This window comes from Hydra vulgaris, chromosome 13, assembly GCF_038396675.1.
Source record: "Hydra vulgaris chromosome 13, alternate assembly HydraT2T_AEP".
NCBI lineage: Eukaryota > Metazoa > Cnidaria > Hydrozoa > Anthoathecata > Hydridae > Hydra > Hydra vulgaris.
This window is the reverse complement of record NC_088932.1, coordinates 15303010-15325297: the sequence shown is the minus strand read 5'-3', so window position 1 is coordinate 15325297 and position 22288 is coordinate 15303010. Positions and strand designations below refer to the sequence as shown.

General features: G+C 28.9%; 2 protein-coding genes across 3 annotated transcripts in view; both read left to right on the top strand.

Moving 5' to 3' along the window:
* Nucleotides 1–12724: 12724 nt before the first annotated feature.
* Nucleotides 12725–13804, top strand: LOC136089430 (uncharacterized). Its single transcript, XM_065815424.1, has 3 exons — nucleotides 12725–12769; nucleotides 12949–13018; nucleotides 13366–13804. Exons 1-3 carry the CDS (start codon nucleotides 12755–12757, stop codon nucleotides 13611–13613), a joined length of 333 nt encoding a protein of 110 aa, XP_065671496.1. The 5' UTR covers nucleotides 12725–12754; the 3' UTR covers nucleotides 13614–13804.
* Nucleotides 13805–18220: 4416 nt separating this feature from the next.
* The window catches only part of LOC101239699 (E3 ubiquitin-protein ligase RNF180), a 29433-nt gene continuing 25365 nt past the window's right edge, over nucleotides 18221–22288 (top strand). For both annotated transcript variants that reach the window (XM_065816313.1, XM_065816312.1), the window contains exon 1: nucleotides 18221–18553. In XM_065816313.1, the coding sequence (XP_065672385.1) occupies nucleotides 18395–18553 (159 nt within the window). In that variant the 5' untranslated portion in view covers nucleotides 18221–18394. The remainder of the gene's footprint in view (nucleotides 18554–22288) is intronic.

The window sequence follows — 22288 nt, the reverse complement described above, 5'->3', positions numbered from 1 at the left end:
CCGAACCCGAACTTTAAAACTGTTGTGAACGAACCGAATCAAACCAACTGTTCTTGCCCTAACCAAGCTAAACAGAGGCTTGAAAAAGTGAAAATTTTGCAATTCGCACATCACTACAATACATAACATGCTACATTACCTAATGTGTAACATACATAACATAATTCATTGCCTAATGTATAACATACTACGAGTTTAGAATTATTTTGTTCTATCTCTCTTATTAAGTGTTGGAAGAAAATGAGTTAGTAATTTTAGTAATTAATAATTACTTTTAAAATATATTTTAATTTTTAAATTTCTTCTAAATAATTTGTTTAAATCAAAATTATTTAAAGCATAAGTTATTATTTCTTTAAAAACTAGCTAAAATTTTAAGTAATTTTTACTTTTAGAAAAAAATGAAAAATTATCTCCCAACGTTTAAAATGGAAAATAGAACAAAATAATTCTAACCTCGCGATAAGTCTACAATTCATAACATTACCAACCAAAATGGAAATGTTGTTTCTAAACATTTGCAATACTGAGGTGTTGTTAATGTTCTGAGTTTTTATTCATATCTTAGTAATTAATGATTGCAATAATTACATAATATTGTAGTAATAATGAGTAACAGTAAATTAACTCGTAAATGGACTAAAAAAGTGTTGGAGAAATTGATAACAGACGGAGCGGCTCGCTTAGTACCTGCATCATGGACAAAGAGTGAATGCTGGACACGCTTCCGTTGCGTTGAAGTTGGGGATGAGGTTTGTCGCTATACTTACTGCATATAAAATTATTTAGTTTTATAAATATTTCAATAAATCAATAATCACCTGCATCTCTCAGGCATTGCATATTGCACACAATGCCAAACTGAGCAGCATTCAGGTTTGATAATTAATTGAATATCAAACGCTAAATAGAGTCAATTGACCTTAGTTATAATACACTTTATTTGATTTTTGTATAACTGTGAGTAATCATGTTATGATCAACAGGTTGTCAAGGAGTTTGCCGTTTGTAAGCAGTGTGGATTATGGTTGTCAGTGCCAATTGGTCATACTACAACTTTACAAAGACATAATACATCACACATCAATAAGATCAGTTCAGAACCTGGACAATTAAAAATGACAAGCTTTTTACCTAAAAAGACAGAGGTTAATAAATATAGTTTGCGGATCTTGCTTTTTCCTATTTACTGTTTTAACTTTTCACTTGCTACCATTGATAGCAAAATATATTTGTTACAAGTTGTTAGAAATATTTTAGAAATACAATGTTTTTTCTAGTACAAAAAAAAAAGACCATTATGTATTGCTATGTGTTTAATGTCTATTGTTTATTGCATTATACTTTACAGGTTCCTAAACACATTTGTGAATATGCTCAACGTGCAGCCCTTTACATGATTGCAAAAGACATTCAGCCATTCTCGTGTGTTCAGGATGATGGGTTCCGTCACTTTGCTCAAACAATGATTGATATTGGATCGAAGTATGGATCAGTGAAACTTGAGGATATTATGTGTGATCGAACAACGCTGTCTAAGACACTACTACCAAAGTAGTACAACGAATGTGTTCGAAAGTAGTCTACAACGAATACAAATCTTACAAATCTACAACGAATACAAATCTTACAAAGTAGTCTACAACGAATGTGTTCGAAAGCTGAAAGACGAACTTGCTGGGGTTACTCATATTGCAATAACAACTGATCACTGGACCGATGACATTCTAAAATACTCTTATCAAAATTTTACAGCACATTACATTAACAGCAGTTATTGCCTTATAAGTAAGTGTGTTGGATTGTTTGAGTTTAGTGAGTCTAAGACTGGCATTGCCGTAAAAGCAAAGACAACTGAAATACTTAAAAAACTTTTCCCTCAAACTATAAAAAGTGACAATTTGGTATTTGTGACTGATAATGGGAGTAATATGAAGTCGGCTTATCGCAACGATGTTAGACTTAGTTGTGCAGGTCATAATCTTAATTTAGCTGTTGAAAAAGCTTTGAAATCCCCTGGTGCTAATTTAGTTCATGAAATGATCAAGACTTCAAAGGAAATGGTGGGCTACTTTAAACATAGTGGGAAAAACCAGGAACTAAATCACACTCTCAAACAGGATGTTGCGACTCGTTAAAACAGTCAATTTTTTCTTTTGCAATCACTGTCATGCCAGTTAGATCATGTCAAGTCAATTCTTGCTGATTCAAAGCAGTTTGACAAACTTGAGCAACTGAACAACGTTAATGAAAAATTGTTGCATGACGTCGTAGAATTTTTGCATCTCTTTCACAAGGCTACTGTACAATTGTCACATGACAATGTGCCGACATCCCCTGATGTATGGCCAATGCTTTTTTATCTTTGATCAGTCTGTAAGATCAATGGTTCAGACAGCGACAGTATGCATGATTTGAAGGCAGTTTTTCTGTCCAGTTTGAATGAAAAGTATGTTATTCATCCTTTGCACAAGCTATCAACACTTATTGTTCCTTCTTACAAATGCTTGTCTTTTGTCAACACAGACGATCGCAATTTTGTTTATTCAGAAATGCGTAGTATGGTGGACAAAATTATTTCTTCTTCACCAAATCAGGTGATACGAAAGGACTCAGGCAATACAGATATAGACAGCTTTAGTGAATGCGGTCATTCAGATCAGCTGCCTCCTGCAAAGAAGAATAAAGCTGATCTTGAATCGTATGGTTTGCTGGCAGACTTAAAAACAGTTGCCACTCCATTGTCTAACGCCGACAGTAATGACACAAGACATGAACTTGACAAATACTTGGCACTGCCCGTGACAGCGTGTGATGCATTGCAATTCTGGAAAGACAATGACCGTGAACATAAGCTTCCGACGATGGCATTGATTGGTAGAAAGTTGTTGGCTATTCCTGCTACAAGTACTGCCAGTGAAAGAGTGTTTTCAGTGTGTGGGGTGACGATGAGTTAGCGCAGGGCTCGCCTAAACCCAGAAACATTGGAAATGCTGATATTTCTCAAATACAATATGCAGCCCTGATTACTAGACTGACAGTAGGCTACTTAAGCTACCGTTATCTGTGTTCAGAAAGTTACTGCCCTAATGTTTTGTGCACTTTAACTGCAGCTATTAGCAACTGCATTGTTTTTTGAACTTTTGAAGTTGCAGTATAAAAGCATTGCAAATTATTATTATTCAAGTTATTTGCAATGCTTTAACTACTTAATATTACTTTAATTTATTTGTGTTTTATCATTGTGGATGTAAAGCTTTGTAACTAATAAAAAAACAGTTGTGTTGATACCGAACCGAACCCGAACTGTGCTTAAGACCGAACTGAACCGAACTCGAACATTAGATATAACCGAACCGAACCGGACCCGAACTTTAAAAAAAGGGTTCGATTCCCATCTCTAATATGTATACGCACACATGAACACATACATACATATATAAATATATACACATACACACATATACATAAACACATACACATATACACACATACACTTACACGTTTATAGATATATATATATATATATATATATATATATATATATATATATATATATATATATATATATATATATATATATATATATATATATATATATATATATATATATATATATATATATATATATATATATATATATATACAGGGTTTTGCAAAGTTATAAGTGCACATTTGCAAAGTTATAAGTGCACGTTTACAAAGTTATAAGTGCACGTTTACAAAGTTATAAGTGCACGTTTACAAAGTTATAAGTGCACGCTTGCAAAGTTATAAGTGCACGTTTGCAAAGTTATAAGTGCATTTGTAAAATTAGTTTTAACCCTTATATTTTGAATATCAAAAGAAAAAAAATACAGAAAACAATTACAGAAGAAACTAAAAATACGATTATTTCAATGAGAAATTGTGAAAAATATTAAATTAAGGAAATTTCCAACGCTTGTTTGTTTCCCGTAAGTTAAAGAAATTAAATTTGACACGAAAAAGATTAGCAATCATTTCTCAAGAAAGAAACACCACGGAAAAAATAAATCAGAGATCAATTTTTTTGGCAGAAGTTGCTAAAATTGCTGATTCAAATTTGGTTCTTTTTTGACGAAATCGGATTCAATAAACACACAGTGCTCATATGGCTATTCTCCAAAAGATACAAAAGCATACTTGACAGTTCCTGCAAATAAAGATTTCCAATTTAGGAGTTGAATGTTTCAAATGCAAAAGCGGCGTATACAATACACAATCATTTATTGATTTCATCAACACCAAACTAGTACCATTTTTTGCAGTAAATCCAAATAAAATTTTTATAACAGATAATGCAATATTTTATAAAGCAGCTGCAGTACTTCAATTACTAAGAGAAAAAAATTTTACTCACAAGTTTTTAGTACCATACTCCCCTGAATTGAACCCATCGAAAAGTTCTTTTTAATGTTAAATCCAATTTAAAATCCACAAGAAGTGCTAATCCCGATATGACTGTTAAAGAAACTCTAGAATATGTTTTATCACTTGATAATAATTATAGTCAACAGTACAATGCCTTTTATATAAATATGAGAAGATGGTTGGAAAAAGCAATAAGGTGAGAAAAATTTAATATAACAATACGTTAAATTAAGTAAAAATGTAAAGAACTTGTACTAATTAATCACTTTTTTTAAAAACAAAAAACACTTATTGATTGCTATGCTGGAATTTAATATTTTGCGCAATACTTTTTATTTTTTAAAGCTAAAAAAAATAATTTTCAAAAAAATATATATGCACTTATAACTTTGCAAGCGTGCACTTATAACTATGCAAACGTGCACTTATAACTTTGCAAACATGCACTTATAACTTTGCAAAACCCTATATGAAGTCGATGCTTTAACTTCTCATCACTGTTACGATAATGGAATAAAAGTAATTAAAATGTAATAAACTAAACATTCTATGCCCATGGTTACAGCGGTGATTTTTTAATGACATTAAAGAATGTAAAGTGTCACTAATTACGTCATTTTTTACCATCACTATCAGCATTATTTACCACAAATTATGTCTATAATCAAAACATTTATTTAATAGTAATATAAATTTAATAATATTCAGATAGCAAAAAGCAAGGGTTATAATTTATTAGCTCTGATTTACATCTGTTTATTAATAAAATAAATTGAAATCAAAAAAAATTTAATACCAAAAATGTCATCTGCTGCAGTGACAGCAAGGAAAAAGTCTACTTGTCCTGTCTTCGGTTCTTCAGCAGACTTACGTGAAAATGTCTTGCCAACATACAAACATGTAATGCAAAGTTATTTTTTCTCAATGCAGAAAATAAGTGGAAAGTGTTGGAAAACAACCTTCTTTGAAAAAAATATCGGAAAATTCGCCGCAAAAAATAAATAGTTTATGGAGAAAAGCATCGATACCTACTGTGTCTCATAAACGCATTGTAAAAATGTTTTCTTGATTACTGTCAAAAGTATAGAAATATTAACAAAACGAAGCATACAGACAAGTTGAAGTCCAAATTAATAACATTTCAAAAGCATGCAAAAAAATACTTTATTTGACGTTGCAGCATCTAAATGCCTTGATTTTTCTAAATGCATCTGTGAAAAAGTAAAGAAGGTACCAGGGAAAAAACATGATTTTTTCAGCGATCAGAGATTTATGAGGTTTGTGTATATGAAAGGACTCGATATTCAAAGTACTTTAAGATTACGGCAAAATGAAACAAGAAAAAACAGAGTAAATAGCCCCTTACTGTCTTACCCATCAACACAGTCTTGTGCTATTACAGGTATTGAAGCTCAAGCAATATCTTCAAGCCGCATTCAGAATTCAAGTTTTTATTCTATTTCTCAAGATTCTGACTCTGAAGACACTGTGATTTGGAATACTGACTCAGAATCAGATACTGATTATTTCGACCCAGCTGAGGGCCGCAAGTGAAAATATTTATAGCATGTGCTGTGCTGGAAGATATGAACATATTTCAAAAGGAGACCCATCTAAAGTAATTGATAAAAACAAGACTCAAAGAGAACAAAACAAAAACAGACTTAAAATGCAACATTTAGACCATGAAAGTAATCAAATGTTAGAAGGTTTGTATTTTGATGGAAGAAAAGATACAACATTAATTATGAATATAAACAAGGAGAAAAATAAACGAAAAACTATCAAGGAAGAACATGTAGTTTTAGTACAAGACCAGGTTTTAAATACCCAGGGCATGTAGAGACTGTATCAGGGCATGGACACAGCATTAAAACAAGTATAAAAACATTTTAAACTCAAAAACAAGATTGATACATCCAAATTAGTTGCCATTGTGACGGAACAGCTATTAATACCGGATTTCTAAATGGTTTTATTGCTTTGCTCGAATTAGAGCTAAAAAAACATTTGGCATTATTTATGCTGGATGTAGCGAATCGTCACACAGGCTGAGAGAAATAGTTAAGTTCATTATTAAAGTTTACTGCCAAATGTGGTTCAATATAAGATATAATCCGTAGATTAGAGGTGCTAGACATTTATGGCTAACCATCAATTTATGCAGGTATGCCAGAAGTGGAATAAAAAGTATCATCGATCAAGTTTTACAAAGGAATGTTTATTTTGCGCATCCAGAAAACATGTTCTTGCTATGATATCGGATACTCGACCAAATGTGAGGAAATTGGCATTACAACCAATGATGAAAGCAAGATCAATGAAAACAAACAAAGTTTGAAAGTTCTCAATACCAGAAATAAACTTTGAAGATTAGAAAAGACTATATTGACCTAATTGATTGGAAAAAATGTGAACCAAATGAACCTCTGATTACCACTCACATTTCAGATGAAAGTCTAATTGAAATGTTAAAAAATGTTTAACTTCCAGATGTGTAGCATTTTCCATGCCATACTCAAGGAGTAGAAAGATAAACCCCTTACAAAAAAACCCACCAACTTCCAGTGAAAGTTCACTGGAAATGTAAAAGATCACTGGAAATTCACCGAGTTCGCTGGGTTTTCCGCAAAGTTTACGATTCGCTGGAATTTCACTGGAAGTTTATCGTAAAACGTCATTTTATTTCCAGTGATCTAAAACTTTAGTGGAAATTTAGCGCTGTTTTCCAATAATCAAAATCGTCGCTGGTTTTATAACTCAATATTGATATAACTTTTGATAACAGTTAAAACTTTCTTGAAATTTGACAGATATAACTTTTTGAAATTTTTTATTCCAATTTTTGTAATAAAGTAAACGTTGTTTTTTTGTATCTACAGTTTTAGTTTCTATTATTTTAAGTTCTACTCAATCTCTAAAACCACAGGTATGTTGTTCAGTATGTTCATTTTATTAAAGCGAATACATATTCAACTTTATAATTTCACAAAAATTTATTATTATAAATTTCTTTATTGTAGATAATTGAACATAATAGATAATTATTGATATATATATATATATATATATATATATATATATTGATATATATATATTGATATATATATATATTGATATATATATATATATATATATATATATATATTTTGATTTTGATGAGATCTTGAGGGTCCTCTTTGGAATTTAAATTCTTGACAGGTCCTAATATTTTTGAATTTTTTTTTTTCTAAACCATATCAACCTTGGGCTCAAAAAAAGCAGAAAAAAATGCTTGTTTCATAAATAATAATTTTATTGAAAAAATTTCTTAGTAAAAAAAATACTTGCAAAAATATAATTTAAAACCCCCGTTTTGTTGAGGACGGGGGTTTTTAATGAAAAAAATAACTCTACTTTTTTAATTTTAATTTTTTAATAAAAACAAATATTATTTTCAAAATCAGCATATTATTTTGCTTCTTTTAAGTATCAAGTTGATACAGTTTAGAAAATAAAAATTTAAACAATATTAGGACCCATCAAAAATTTAGAATCCAAAGAGGAACCTCAAGAACTCATCTAAACTAAAAAAAAAAAGAGTAAGGTTCTTTTTTCACCAAAAGATATTGATTTGCTGCTCAGGCAAATCAAATTTCAAAAATTTTCAAAATCGCTCCACCCTAATATACAGGGTGTCCCAAAAAACAACATTTTTGAAAATAATCTGCTTCCACCCCCTAAATGTGTTCTATCTAATACAAAAACACTAGGTTTAAAATTTCTTGGAATAAAAAATATTTTAAGGGGTCCTTCAAGACCCTCTAATATTTAATGGGTCCCTAATATTTTCAAAAAAAAGTTTTTCAAAAATATGTCAAATATATATATATACATATATATATATATATATATATATATATATATATATATATATATATATATATATATATATATATATATATATATATATATATATATATATATATATATATATATATATATATGGATATATATATATATATATATATATATATATATATATATATATATATATATATATATATATATATATATATATATATGTGTATATCAATAAAATTAAATACCCACATAATTATTAAAGTTAAAGTGTAATCTATAATTTGCATGTATGAAAGTGGGAAAAAATATATATTTAATGGAGTTATAGCTAAATAATCTTTTTACCGAAGTGTGGCCAAAGTTACCTACGCTGGCCAAAGTAACCCCCTTTGACGGGAGATATATATATATATATATATATATATATATATATATATATATATATATATATATATATATATATATATATATATATATATATATATGTATATATATATATATATATATATATATATATATATATATATATATATATATATATATACACGCACACACGTATATATCCGAATAATTTTAAATGTATTCTAAAAATAGAGTGCTCAATGTTTTTCAAAGAACATAGCAATAATAAGCTAGTAAAAAATCATTTATCAAACTTATTTCATTTTACACTGTGTTTCATCAATTAAGAGTCATCAGAAAATATTATTAATTAAGATTCATCAGAATAGATATTTTGTAAGTTTCATAATTTTCAAAATAATATTGAATTATCTGAATAATTATAAAATTTAAATAAAGTTATAAAATTTTTTACCGTTTAAACACCTTTATTTAACATATATATGCATTTGATATTTACATATGCATCATCCACTTGATACAAAATTTTATATACTAAAGAACTAGCTGTAAAATAAGCATCATCATTATTTAAGCTCAATAGGGTGATTCTAAAAACAACTTTTTTTGAAATTGTCTGCTGCCACCCCCTAAATGTGTTCTATGTAATAAAGTAATACTAAATTTTAAAAATGTTTGAGTAAAAAAAGTTTTAGGGATTAATCAAGACCATTAAACATCAGACAGGTCTCTAAAATTTTGAAAAAAAAAGTTCTTCAATAGCATATCATGTTGGGTCTCAAAAGAAGTGAAATGTTTTAAAAATTTCGAAAATAATAGAATCACCCTAAAGCCAAATTAGGTTAAGCACAATAGGTTCTCTTGTTCTCTTTCTGATGGTAATCTTGTTTAGCTAAAGTTTAATTTTACCTGCTTTTCTCTTTTATTTTAAATGCCTAGAATTGGTTGCTACAAGAAATGGAAATCAGGGGAAGTAAGTATTCCAAGAACAACACGTTGGAGGATATCAAAAGTTGATTGTGCTCAACAACAGAATGAGAGCACCTCTGATGACAATGATTCTATTGACAATGAATTTATGAACCATTTATTTGACTTTGATGAACCAGAAAATGAAACAATTAATAATGAGTTTGATGAAAATGCAAGTTCAGAGAGTCCACCTCTGTATCCTGGCTCAAAGATTAATGTCTCTAATGCATGTTTATGCATAATGACTTTTATTTTGCGTTTTAATTTGTCCTACGAAGTTTTAGAGGCGTTGTTAACAATCTTAACTATTTTGTTGCAACACAGTGTTTTGCCAACATCTAAATATTTGTTTTTGAAGTTTTTCAAGAACGAAAAAGATTTATGTGAAAAAGTTTTTTTTTGTGATGTTTGTGAAATTGCTTTAAGTCCTAATGAGCAGTGTACAAAATGTTTTAAATATTTTACATCATCCTATCTTCATAAGAAATGCAACTTTTTTCATATTTTAAACATAAACAAACAGCTTAAAAACACTTGTGATAACAATTGGATACATTTAGCAGATCTTGAAGAAAATGGGCAAGCAACAATTAGACTTGTTGTTAATACTGATGGAGTTCCCGTTTTCAAATCATCAAAGTGGTCCTTGTGGCCTTTGCTAGCATCCATTCATAATTTTCCATATTCATTGCAAATTACTAATATTTTGTTTTTTGGTCTCTGGTCAGGTTTTAAAAAACCAAATATACAATTATTTTTATCTCCTTTTGTTGATATTTTTACTAACCTATCCACTAATGGTATACTCTTATCTAATAATGTTCGTGTTTTTTTTCATGTATCTATTTTTTCATGTGATACAATTGCAAGAGCTCTGGTTTTTTGTCGCAGGCAATTTAATGGTTATAATGGTTGCCATTGCTGTTCTTCAAGAGGGGAAAGAGTTCCAAAAGGCAGGGGGTCTTGTATGACTTACCCATTTTCTGATTTTAGTATGAATTGTAGAAGCAATACAGATTTTTTTTGTGTTAATGTGGTTGAAAGGTTTTTAGATATTTCACCGTTAGTAAGAGTGCCTAATTTTGATTGTGTAAATGGAACAGTTGTTGATAATCTGCAGTGTATAGAGCTTGGTGATATGAAAGCTATGTTTTCTTTCTGGTTTGATAGTTGTTACTCTGGTTCTATTTTTTCTATTCGTAGACACTGTACTGTTATAAATAATCTTTTATCTGCAATTAGTATGCCAAGCAATATAAGGCAGACTCCACGATCATTAAGTTGCATAAAGCATTGGAAAGGTGTTGAGTTTTTTAACTTTTTAGTTTTTTATGGTCCTGTTATTTTATGTGATATTTTGCTTCCACAGTTTTTTGACCATTTTATTCTTTTATCTAATGTTGTTTTTATGTTGAATAATAAGGTACTATCTGAAAGTGTTGTTAATGAAGCCACATTATTAGTTAATCGATTTATTTATGAATTTCCTGGTTTGTATGGTAAAGAGAATATGTTTTATAATGTGCACCAGTTATTTCATCTTCCCTCATGCGCTCGTCTATGGGGGTCTTTATTATCTTATTCTTGTCATCAGTTTGAAAATTTTGATGGCATTATTTTATTGTTTTTAAATGGTACTCAATATATATCTACTCAAGTAATAGATCGATTTTCATATTTAACCACATGTAACATTCAAGCTTCTAATTCTAATATTATAGACGAAGATTGCATTGACTTTTTGGATTACATGTTATGTTCTCATAATTTTAATTTTAAAGGAGTTATTGGCTCTATTAAAGTTTTAGATAAAGGCTGTAATTATAATATTCTTAATTGTGAGAAACTATTTTTTGAGCACTATTTAGGTAAGCATATTTCTGAAATTCAAAAATATTACAAAGTTTTTATTGCCAAAAACATTTACCATATTCGTCATAAGAATGTTTGCCATTGTGACTCACTTATTAAACTTACTTAAGAATCACTTTGTAGTATTGAATATTTCTTTATTTTTGAGATGAATGTTTTTGCTTGTGTTAAATTATTAAAAACAAGTCCAAAAGCAGCTAAGCATATTTTTATGTATACTTATGCAGAATGTCAATCTATAATTTTTGCAGAGCAAATTATACAAAAAGCTTTTTTGGTTGAAGGTTGTATTGTAAGTATTCCTGATTTATGCCCTTTTTAACTCTTCTATAATTATTCTTTGTGTAATAATATTATTTGTATTATTATTACTTTTTATCTTTGCATGATGATTTGTTTGTAACATTTCAATTTTCTACACAGCAACAATTAGAGTGTTGTTATTTCAGAAGTATGGTACTGGTTAGAATCGGATAATTTTCATATAATCTTCTGTATCCTTTAGACCGTTGCAATTTCTGTTACAATATACTTAACTGCTAATATGTTGTTACAATTTTTAAATACTTAAAGTCTTATTAATATACATCTATAAGTTTATGTAGTACACATTTATAACTATATGTTGCTAATGAGGTATAAGATTTAATAGCAACTTATAATTTACTTCAAAAAATTTTTTAAATTATTTATTTGTAATCTTTAAATTTATGTAAGTCTTAGTATTCATAGTGTCTAAGTTTGCTGCTATACAATGGTCTCGCAACGGATCTGTCTTTGTTGAATGGGATACATCTGTACATAACAGGGCTTTTCTTGTAAATAACAAAGAAGGTGATATAAGATACACGAAACTTACTAATCGAGATGAAGGCCCCATTGAGAAGGGTAAAGTTATATGTGTGGTTGGTACGCTTCAAATGTTTTAAGTTTCTTTTGATATTTTATATTTAAAGTTGTTAATTATTTCAATTGCTTATGCTTCCAGCATTTTAAATATTTCATATAACAACATTGTTAGTAGTCTTTTTTGTTTGATGTATTACAAACATCTATTTTTAAAGATATATTTAACATTTATGAAATAGTAATTATATAATTATATTTAGACATTTTGGAAGGAGCTTTATTGAAAAAAGGCTCACTTATCAAGAAAAAAAAAGATAAGAAGTTGCTAAACATAACAAATTAAATTGAGATTTATATATTATGAAATTTACTTTGAACAAGATCAGTTCAAACTCTGGATAAAACTTTGTTAATTTTTATTCTGTTTGAGTCTGTTAGAGTTGAATATATAACAGTTCAGCAAATGGAGTTATTGTTGGTAAGTTTATTCTACTAATAGTTTCATTTATAAAAATGGCTTTAACTCTTCAAAAATGGAAACTTATCGAAACCATACAATTATGGAAAAGTAGACATTAAGCATAAACAAAAATTGATTAACCTATCCTGTTTATTCATAAAATATAATTTTGTGTTACATATTTTTACAATATCTAGAATACTCATACTATGGCATTAAAAGAAGATTTTGCTAAGAAGCTAACAACATTGTACAAAAAAATAGAAAGTAAGTAAACGGTCATTTGTATTCCAAATAAAATACTGACATAGCTGAGATCAATTTTGGTAATTCAAGTTTTTTTTAACAATAATAAGAATTTTATTATAAAATGTTTTAAAAGTTTTAAATGGAATTATAATAACTAAACATTTGTGATTTATTTCATCAGCTGTTTATGATTATTACTAGGTTGTTCTAGTGTACTTCATTTTTCTTTTAGTCATTTACTGCTTGTGACCATTCAGTAGATTTAAATGCCCAACTTTTCTGTTTTATATGACCCTCTGTTTAAAATACCCTCAGTTTTATAATACCCTATATTTTAAATTGTATGTATTTTATTTTACTTTTAGGGCTTGTTAGCAAAGCAGAAGGTGACTTAAGCGAAGAGTTGCCAAGAAAGAAGGCAAAAATGTTGATTTCCCAACCACCGACAACCCATTCAAAACCATTTCCATTATACTTACAACCAACAAATTCACAAATACCACCTCCTTTATCACAAACATTACCAGTAACTCCTCCTTTCTCAACCCAATCCCAATCCAAACAATTCCAATCTTTTTCAACTAAGTTCCAGTCTTTTTCAAGACTCCATTAATGATCATCCTGATTCCTCTCTTTTTCTTAACAAATTCGTTTCATGAAAATTCGTTCCATTCAATTGACTTCAATCAACTTCAATCAGAAAACATTCAATCGACTTCAAATTCATTTCAAACGCCTTCTCCATCTTTTTCACTACCAGCACAACTATATTCTGTTCCACAAATGCCACCACCATTGTTGCATTCACAATGCAAATTCACATATTATAACTTTAATTGCAGAGTGCAATTAAAGTTATAATAGAGAGGAAAATGTTATAAAGTTATAATAAAGTGACTGCAGAAACCCATGAAACAGTGTTTTTTCGTAAAAACTCAGCCCTCTAGTGGCAACTGATCAAATTAAAATATTTTCTTAAAAATTGTAACCATTTCTAACTTAGTCATTGTGTAATATTTAAACTTTATTACAACTCTAGTATATACATAGAGCCTGTTATTTTTATTTTGTAAAAAGGTCAAAAAACGTGTTTTTGTAAGAAAAATAAAACCCAAGCGCAAACTGAAGACATAAAAATAATTAATAAAATTTGGCACAATTACTTTTTATATCATTATGCAACTTTTCCGCTCTATTACAATTTCAAATTCAAAAAAAGTTGTTTTTCTATACACCCTACTATCAGTTTGCTCATCAATGGTATGAGATGTTGCTGGAAGCTTGTATTTTTCACAAGAGGTAAAAAGATGGATTTTAAACATGTTTTCGAAATTGATGCTAGTGCGTACACTTGAACCTTTCCACTTGAAGTAAATGCTAACTACCAATGACAATTACTAGACAATAACTGGTGGTTGCCATAACTGGAAAGATATAAACTTTTTTTCTGGCAGTTCATCACTGAATAATATATTTCAAGGCTACCTAGGACTTAGCTTTTCAAGGGCTTTTCAAATTAATATTTGTCCTGCATCCATAAGGTTATCGTGCAGCCAACCATCTTTACTTTGTAGGATTTCTCTATTTTCTTCTATAAACTCATAAAGTTTATTTTTGAGTTATAAAGACGTAGCATGCAAAGATGGTTGATTTAGCTGACACACTTTAGTTTTTTAAAAGATTCGATAAATGGTACACCAGAAATGTTTCCAAGGTGTCGAGATCTCCAAGCCAAGAAGATTTCAATTTTTTATTGCTAATGAAATTTGATAATGTTAATGACTATTTTTGTAGGGAAGTTAGGGTAAAGTGGATCGAGGGGCACAGTGAATAATTTGCATTTTCTCAAAGATTAGAACTTTGTTCATCTTAATAATGCAATCATTTTATGAGCTCATATATGCCTAATTAATGACCTTAAAAATTAAATTCATGTATTTTCAACAGACAAACTACATAAAAATGAATTTATTAGTTTTAAGTTATGAATAATAGTACTTGAATAATTTTTTAACTTTTTAATATTTTTATAATTTTTGTTATCAGTATAATTTTTTTTTTCTTCTTAATTTTCAAAATGTCTGATTTCTCAATTTTATACTAATCCAAAACTATAATGTGTAGTGTCTTTACTCCCTCAGCCTAAAAGTTATTTGGCTATGTCGCTATTCACTATCATTAATTCACGGCTGTGTTCATTTATTCACTGTCCACCAGTACTGGGGAACAGTGAATAACACAAAACAACTCACTTTAAACCTTTCTGTGAGACGTTAGATAATAAATATTTGGGTTTTAGTGATTTATTATTATGAAGGACATATGTCTCAATCTTTTCGCCTTGAAAAAATAATATACATATTTTAACTTTTGTTCAATTTAAAAAATAAAGAAATCCGACCCACTGTGCCCCAACTTCCCCTACTGACTTTCGTTGCTGATGAAAAGATGGCATTAAAAAAATTATGATCAAATGGCTACTTTTCATCTGCATCTTCTTCTCTGTATTCTTGTTTATTCTTTTCATCTTTTTCCATGTTATGTCTCACATCAATTAGCAAAACTGGCTCGCGGTTATACATTAGAATAAATAGAGCGTAATAAAAGAATGTTGACCAGCGTAATAAATAAAAGAATGTTGACCAGCGCAATAAACAAAAAGGATACCCTTGATAATTTGTAGCAACATTTTACGATAGCCTTTCAAAACCAAAAAGTTCTTTTTTGACGTTCTACCTATCCATTTTTCTGTGGGTGATAAGCAGACGCAACTCTCTGTTCTGCAAAAGTTATTTCGTATAGTTGTTTACATACCTCATTTACGACCTTAGTAATTGATTCGGATTTTAAAGCTAACATGCCAAAAATTTTAATATTAAATATATTCAATTAAGACGATGAAATGAAAATATCCACTAATTACTAGTTACAGATATTCACTCCAACTTGTTTCATGACAGGGCCCTAGTATTGTACCACATGGTACGTATTTACTTCAATTCTATCTTCGAAGACTTTAAATTATCTCGTTTTTAGCACTGTTCGCAACTCTTCATATATTTACTGATAGCAGCAGCAATATTTTGCAAGAAATATTTTTTCGGCCTCATCGGTCACATGACGGGAGGCCACAACGTTTAAAAGACCAGACAACCGGATAAAATTTTAAAGTATATTTTATTTGAAGGAAAGAACATTATGAGAATAATAAACCGCAAATTAACAATTGACACCGTAATAAGGAATTTAAAGTTCAATAACAGAAGCATTAAATTTGAGGTTATCTTCTATTTAGGTTATCTTCTATTTTTATTTTAAATTTGAGGTTATCTTCTATTTATCTCTTTTTGAGATTAAAGATGATGCTATTTATCAAGCAAAAACAAGAGCAGATACTTATGGACTTTAATCCAAACGGGACCAACTTGAGCTATTTTACCAATCATTTAAAGCAGTATTTGTGAGAATTTTCATCAAAGTTAACAAGAAACTGTAATCCGTCAAGATTGATTTAGGTATGATCGAAGAACTATACAGTTTTTAGTAGCTTTGTATGACGTGAGTTTGCTCTAATATTAAAATGATCATTTATTTGAAGGACTCGGATTTATCCGTGTCCATCAAATAAATGATCATTTTGATATTGCTTTAATATGTTTACAATCGATAGCATGCAATAGGCATTTCAATAAAACCAATAGTTAGTAGACGACCGGGACTGGTATTTGGCTGTGGCCAAGGCTGGTTCTATTGACAGGGCTGCATAAATATTGGTGCATATTACCAATACCAGCCCCGGTAGTTTTAAATAACAGCCCCAGTCGTTTACTACCAACAGTGGAGATGATACAGTGTTTTTTGAGCTTAAATCTTAAATTAGCTCTTCAAATCTTTTTGACCAGACTTAAACAAGCGGTTCCGGAATACAATTATTTTTAAGATTGAAAAAGATCAAATGTGTTTATTGTTCAACTACAGGTATGGATACTAATGAAGCGTAAAAAGTGTATTCAATCAACTTTTTTTATGTTGCCTGTATAAACTCAAATGAAAGAAAAACAATCTGTTAAAAATGTAGCATTAAAAAATGTTCAGGAGAGTATCAGAGACTGTCAAAACGTTCAGGAAAGTATTACAGAGTGTCATCAACAGAAAGATACTAGCTCTCATTTATCTTCCTGATTTGTCTGATTACGGCTAGATCCCAATACAAACAGTTTTAAATCTTATGAATGGCATCTTTTAATTTTTATTTGATTCGGTGCATTTAGACCGTTTAGGAAAAAATGAGGGGGCAGAGGTTGATTTTTTTTTTTTTTTTTTAAATTTTATTTAAGTTTACAATGTTAGTCGTGTTACATAATTCAAAAGCCGTAATACATAAACATAAGTCGTAATACAATTACGCAAATAATTCAATTCAGCGTACTAACAATATAAAGCTAGGTTTCCAAAAGAAGATCATAAGGGTCTTATCATCGGAACCTTAAAATGTAATATTTATAACGTATATATATAAAATAAATAAAAAATATATATATGTAAAACATATATATATATATAAGATTTAACGTATTAAAATTATGCAAAGATACAACACATTTTAATATATAATAAGCTGAAGATTTAACAAATAGATTTTACATTTATTTTTAGTAGAATTTTAGTATGTTGTCTATAGAGAGAATTAATTTTTTTAACTTAATTTTAAAAACAGGAAGAGTAATAGAAGGATCAAAATTTGGTAATACTATTTTATTCCAAAGATGGGGTGCACGATATGAAATACAAAATTGATTGAACTTAGTTCTACAAAAAGGTTCACTTAAAAAACTAAAATTTCTTAACGTGTATTTATTTATTGGTTTAAAAAAAAAAAAAAAGGTCGTTAAAAATAAATAAAGATAAATCGTTTTTCCATATAAAAGTAAAACATAAGACATTAAATACGTTCAGTTTATAAACATCTAGAACCTTCATATAATCAAAAAAATATTTTGAATGTGAAAAGCGATCCGCAAAATTAACTACGCGGATTGCATGATTTGGTATCGGGTAAAGTAGGGAAGGGGGCAATTTTTAGTTAAACAAAGGCAAACTTAAAATTCAAATATAAAATTCCAAGAAGTGTATGCAGATTATTGGTGCTTTTCGCAGAAACTCTTCTCACTGAAAATGTTAACAACGTCGTCAAAAACGCAACGACGCGCGATCGCTACCGTCTTTGTTAAATCGTAAAACGATAATGTTTAAAACGACATTAACTAAAGCGTGTTGGTTACTAAGTTGTCATCTATTATTTATTTATTTCGTTAATTATTACATCATATAATATTCAAAAGTTACGTTAAATTAATTAGGTTATCAAATGATTAAGTTAAACATCTAAAAGTCATGGATTGTTCCATGGATGTGTTTATGTGTAGAAAATGCCGATCAAAAATTTTTGAAGGAAAAGATTTACTTCAAAATCACTTAACAAATACTAAATGCTCCCTATGGTTTTTGCAATCTGATGAGATTCTCCCATGGGTGAATGAGTTAGTTAACGAGGTTTGAATTATTATTGTATATTATGTTTTATATATATGTGAGTATATTTTATTATTGTTTAGAAGTATAAATTTAAAAAAAATTTTAAAAAATGGCTTGAGCAAAACAGTTATTCTCAGGTGATAAAAGGAAAATTATTAAGCTTAAGAAGATTTATGTCTAATATAGCTATTGCTACTCAGGTAAAAACATCTCGAAATTATCCCAACTCGACTTTTTTAAATGAAGCAACTCAACTGGTAACATTTATCTGAAACCAAGTTCAGGAAAACAGCCAAATATAACCAAAAACCGCATTCTAAAAAGACTCAGATTCTGTCAATATCCTAAAAATTGGACACTACAGCAATGGCCTACTGTGATCTGTAGTGATGAGAGTAACTTTCAGCTATGCTTCATATTCAGCTTGTACATGCTGAGGATATTTTCAATGACCTCATGGTTTGTGTCCCTGCATCCCAATCTACACAAAAAACAAACTTTCCTTGTGTAGATTAGGATGCAATCTACACAGAACAAGCATCCTTTTTCAGTAATGATATGGGGTGCGTGTGTGCTAAAAAACAAAGTGATCATGTTTTCTTAAAAAGGGAGATAGGATGAATGATATCAGTTACAAACAAGTATTAAAAGTTCAACTATTGCCTTTTATCAACATCCATTGTGCAACAACCTTTATGCTTGATAGTGCACCTTGCTAAAATAGTCATGGGATAGTTGTAGAGCAATAATATTATATTGGAGCCCATATAAATAATATTTAAATGACCTCCAAATTCCCCTGATTTTAATCCTTTTAAAAATGTGTGGCTCACAGTTACATTTGCAAGAGCAACAACTATTGATTCACTTGAAGATTAAATTGAGCATGTCTGGCTGAAAAGATAACTCTAGAGTTGTGTCATAATCTGTGCAGTTCAATGCCAAAGAGGATCTTTTAAGTCTTAAAATTAAAAAGTTATCCATTGAAATATTACCAGTTGTCATCTTTATTGACATATACTTCTTGTGTGTAGTGTGTATATAGCTAATCAACCATAAAATAAAGTTACATTTTAGAATAATTGACTACTGCTCATTATTTACATAATTTTTTTTTAAATGCTAATCTTTTGCCCACAACTATATATATATATATATATATATATTATATATATATATATATATATATATATATATATATATATATATATATATATATATATATATATATATATATATATATATATATATATATATATATATATATATATATATATATGTTTATATATATATATATATTTATATATATATATATATATATATATATATACACAAATATGTATATATGTATATATATATATATATATGTATATATATATATATATATATATATATATATATATATATATATATATATATATATATATATATGTATTTATATTAAAAAGAAAACATCAAACAATACGAATTCTCTTAATACAAATAATAATTTATTTTGAGAAATTTTCACTGGGTTATGGATACCAGCATCATCAGCTCGTAAAATATTACAACATTTTTTGAATGTTAAAAAACAGTTTAATAAAAAAAATTTTTAACTGACGTCAGCAGTTGAATGGCTTCTTTTTTCGTTACGCAAGAATATAAAAAATGGAGTCCAAAATTTAGTTTTAACAAATTGCCCATTATTGAGATTTATTCCGCCATTCGATGAGAAACATTGGTGCCTCTGTATTTCGAGTGCTTCTCGTACTTTACGGTCGAATTTTTTTGTTTCAACTTTAAGAGTTTTAATTTTCTCCCAATTTATTTTTTCAGAGCAAAACTTGCTATGTGTTGCAATTGCTGACTGATGATGTTTGCCATCATTTAAACTTTTTTGATGTTGTTGAATTCTTGTTTTAATTTGTAATTTTGTTTCTCCTACATATTTTTTCAAGCAATTGCATTCAACTAAATATGTACCAGGCTGGCTATTTTGGGGCAATCTAGATTTGTTTTTACATGTTAATATTGTTCTTAAATTAGGATTTGATTTAAAAACTACTCTATAGCCAACTTTTCTAAATATTTTCCTTAAGTTTGGTGACAGTGAAGGTATCCACGGTAATGATACTGTTGGGAAAGCATTGCTCTCGGATTGAATTCTATTGTTCTTTACGTAGCGTTTTTTCCTAATTTGATTTGCAATACTTTTTAGTTGGCTTTCGGTGTACCCATTTTCATTAAAAACTTGAATAAGAAAGTTTGTCTCATTTTTTAAATGTGTAACACTGCATATGGAGTATGCCCTGTGAACATAACCTTTGAATATTGCGCATAAAATTTTGGGGTCGTGATTCGAGTGCGGTTTTATTTGAATATTTGTAATGGCTTCTTTTCTGTAGACTTTAAACTCATACTTACCTTTGCTGTTATTTATTATTGTTATATCTAGGAAATTCAGAGTTTTGTTATGGTTTTCTGTCTCAATTGTGTATTGTATTGCAGGGTGTTGTTTATTTAAGATTCATAACTGACAATCTCATTAAACTTTTTCTTGAGTTTTTGTTTTCATATAGTGATTGTACATAACCATTTAATCAGGTTATATTCAAAAATTAAAATCAACCACCATTAATAAAAGATAATAATTTTTTGGAAGTATAGCCCCCACAAGGGGAAGGGCAGTTAGTACTCTAGCACTGGGGCCTGAAGGTAAAAATTATCTGAGTTCTGACATTTATATAATCTGAAATTATTACAGTACTGAAATAAATTATTAAAAATTAGTTTTGTTCCTTTAAATTTATATTTGTTGCTCAAGATTTAAATGCTGTCTCAAAAGAGTTATCAGATTATCAAATTATTTAAACATGTCAAGTTTAAATTATAAACACAAGTCTGGAGCTGAAAAGAGAAAATTTGAAAAAAAGAGAAAATTAAAAGAATCTCGTGGTAGTCAATCAATAACCAAGTTTTACTGATCTATAAAAAAATGGCCTTCCTATGGTAAATTAAAGATTGTAGAGAGCGTAGTTGTAGTATCAATGTCAGAACTGAAGATAAAACAAGATTTATCAGTTAAAAAATTAGGCCAAGAAAATGCACATGGGTCCATTGCTTCTGAAGAACAAGGCAAAAGAAAAAAGTCTAAAGATAGTGTGGTAGAAAAAGAACTAAATTTAAATAATGCTTGTGAATCTAATCTAATAAAAACATCTGAGACTTTGATGACCCTGGTACAAGGTCCAAATTCATTTCAGATGATCTGCACCAATGTATAGTAATTTCTTACAAATTTGAGAAAATTAAGTGGATTTATGAAAACTTACCAAGAGATCTTCCAGGAAGAACGTTTCATAAAACATTGTTGTTTACAGAAATGAAAGTTAAATGAACAAAAGATCATTTTCCTAGAGAATGATTGGCATAGAGTATAACAAAAGAAAAACATAATTGCAATCATAAAACGGATTATAGATGTCACATTTTTATCATCTAGTGGTTTTCAAAATTTCACATTAATAAAGAACACAATAATTGGGGATGTTCATAAAGGCAGCTTCTTAGGAGTTTTAAAATTAATTTGAAAGTATGATGAAGTGACACAACATCTTGCCAAAATTCAACAAAATCAGTTAGAATCAAAAAGTATGAAGCTCCAATATATTATTTGTCTTGGTATTCTCAAAATTAACTGATCAAGCCTTGTTCAGAATAAGATCTTCAAACTATTTTAGATCAAAAAAAAGATGCCATCTTCTATGAATT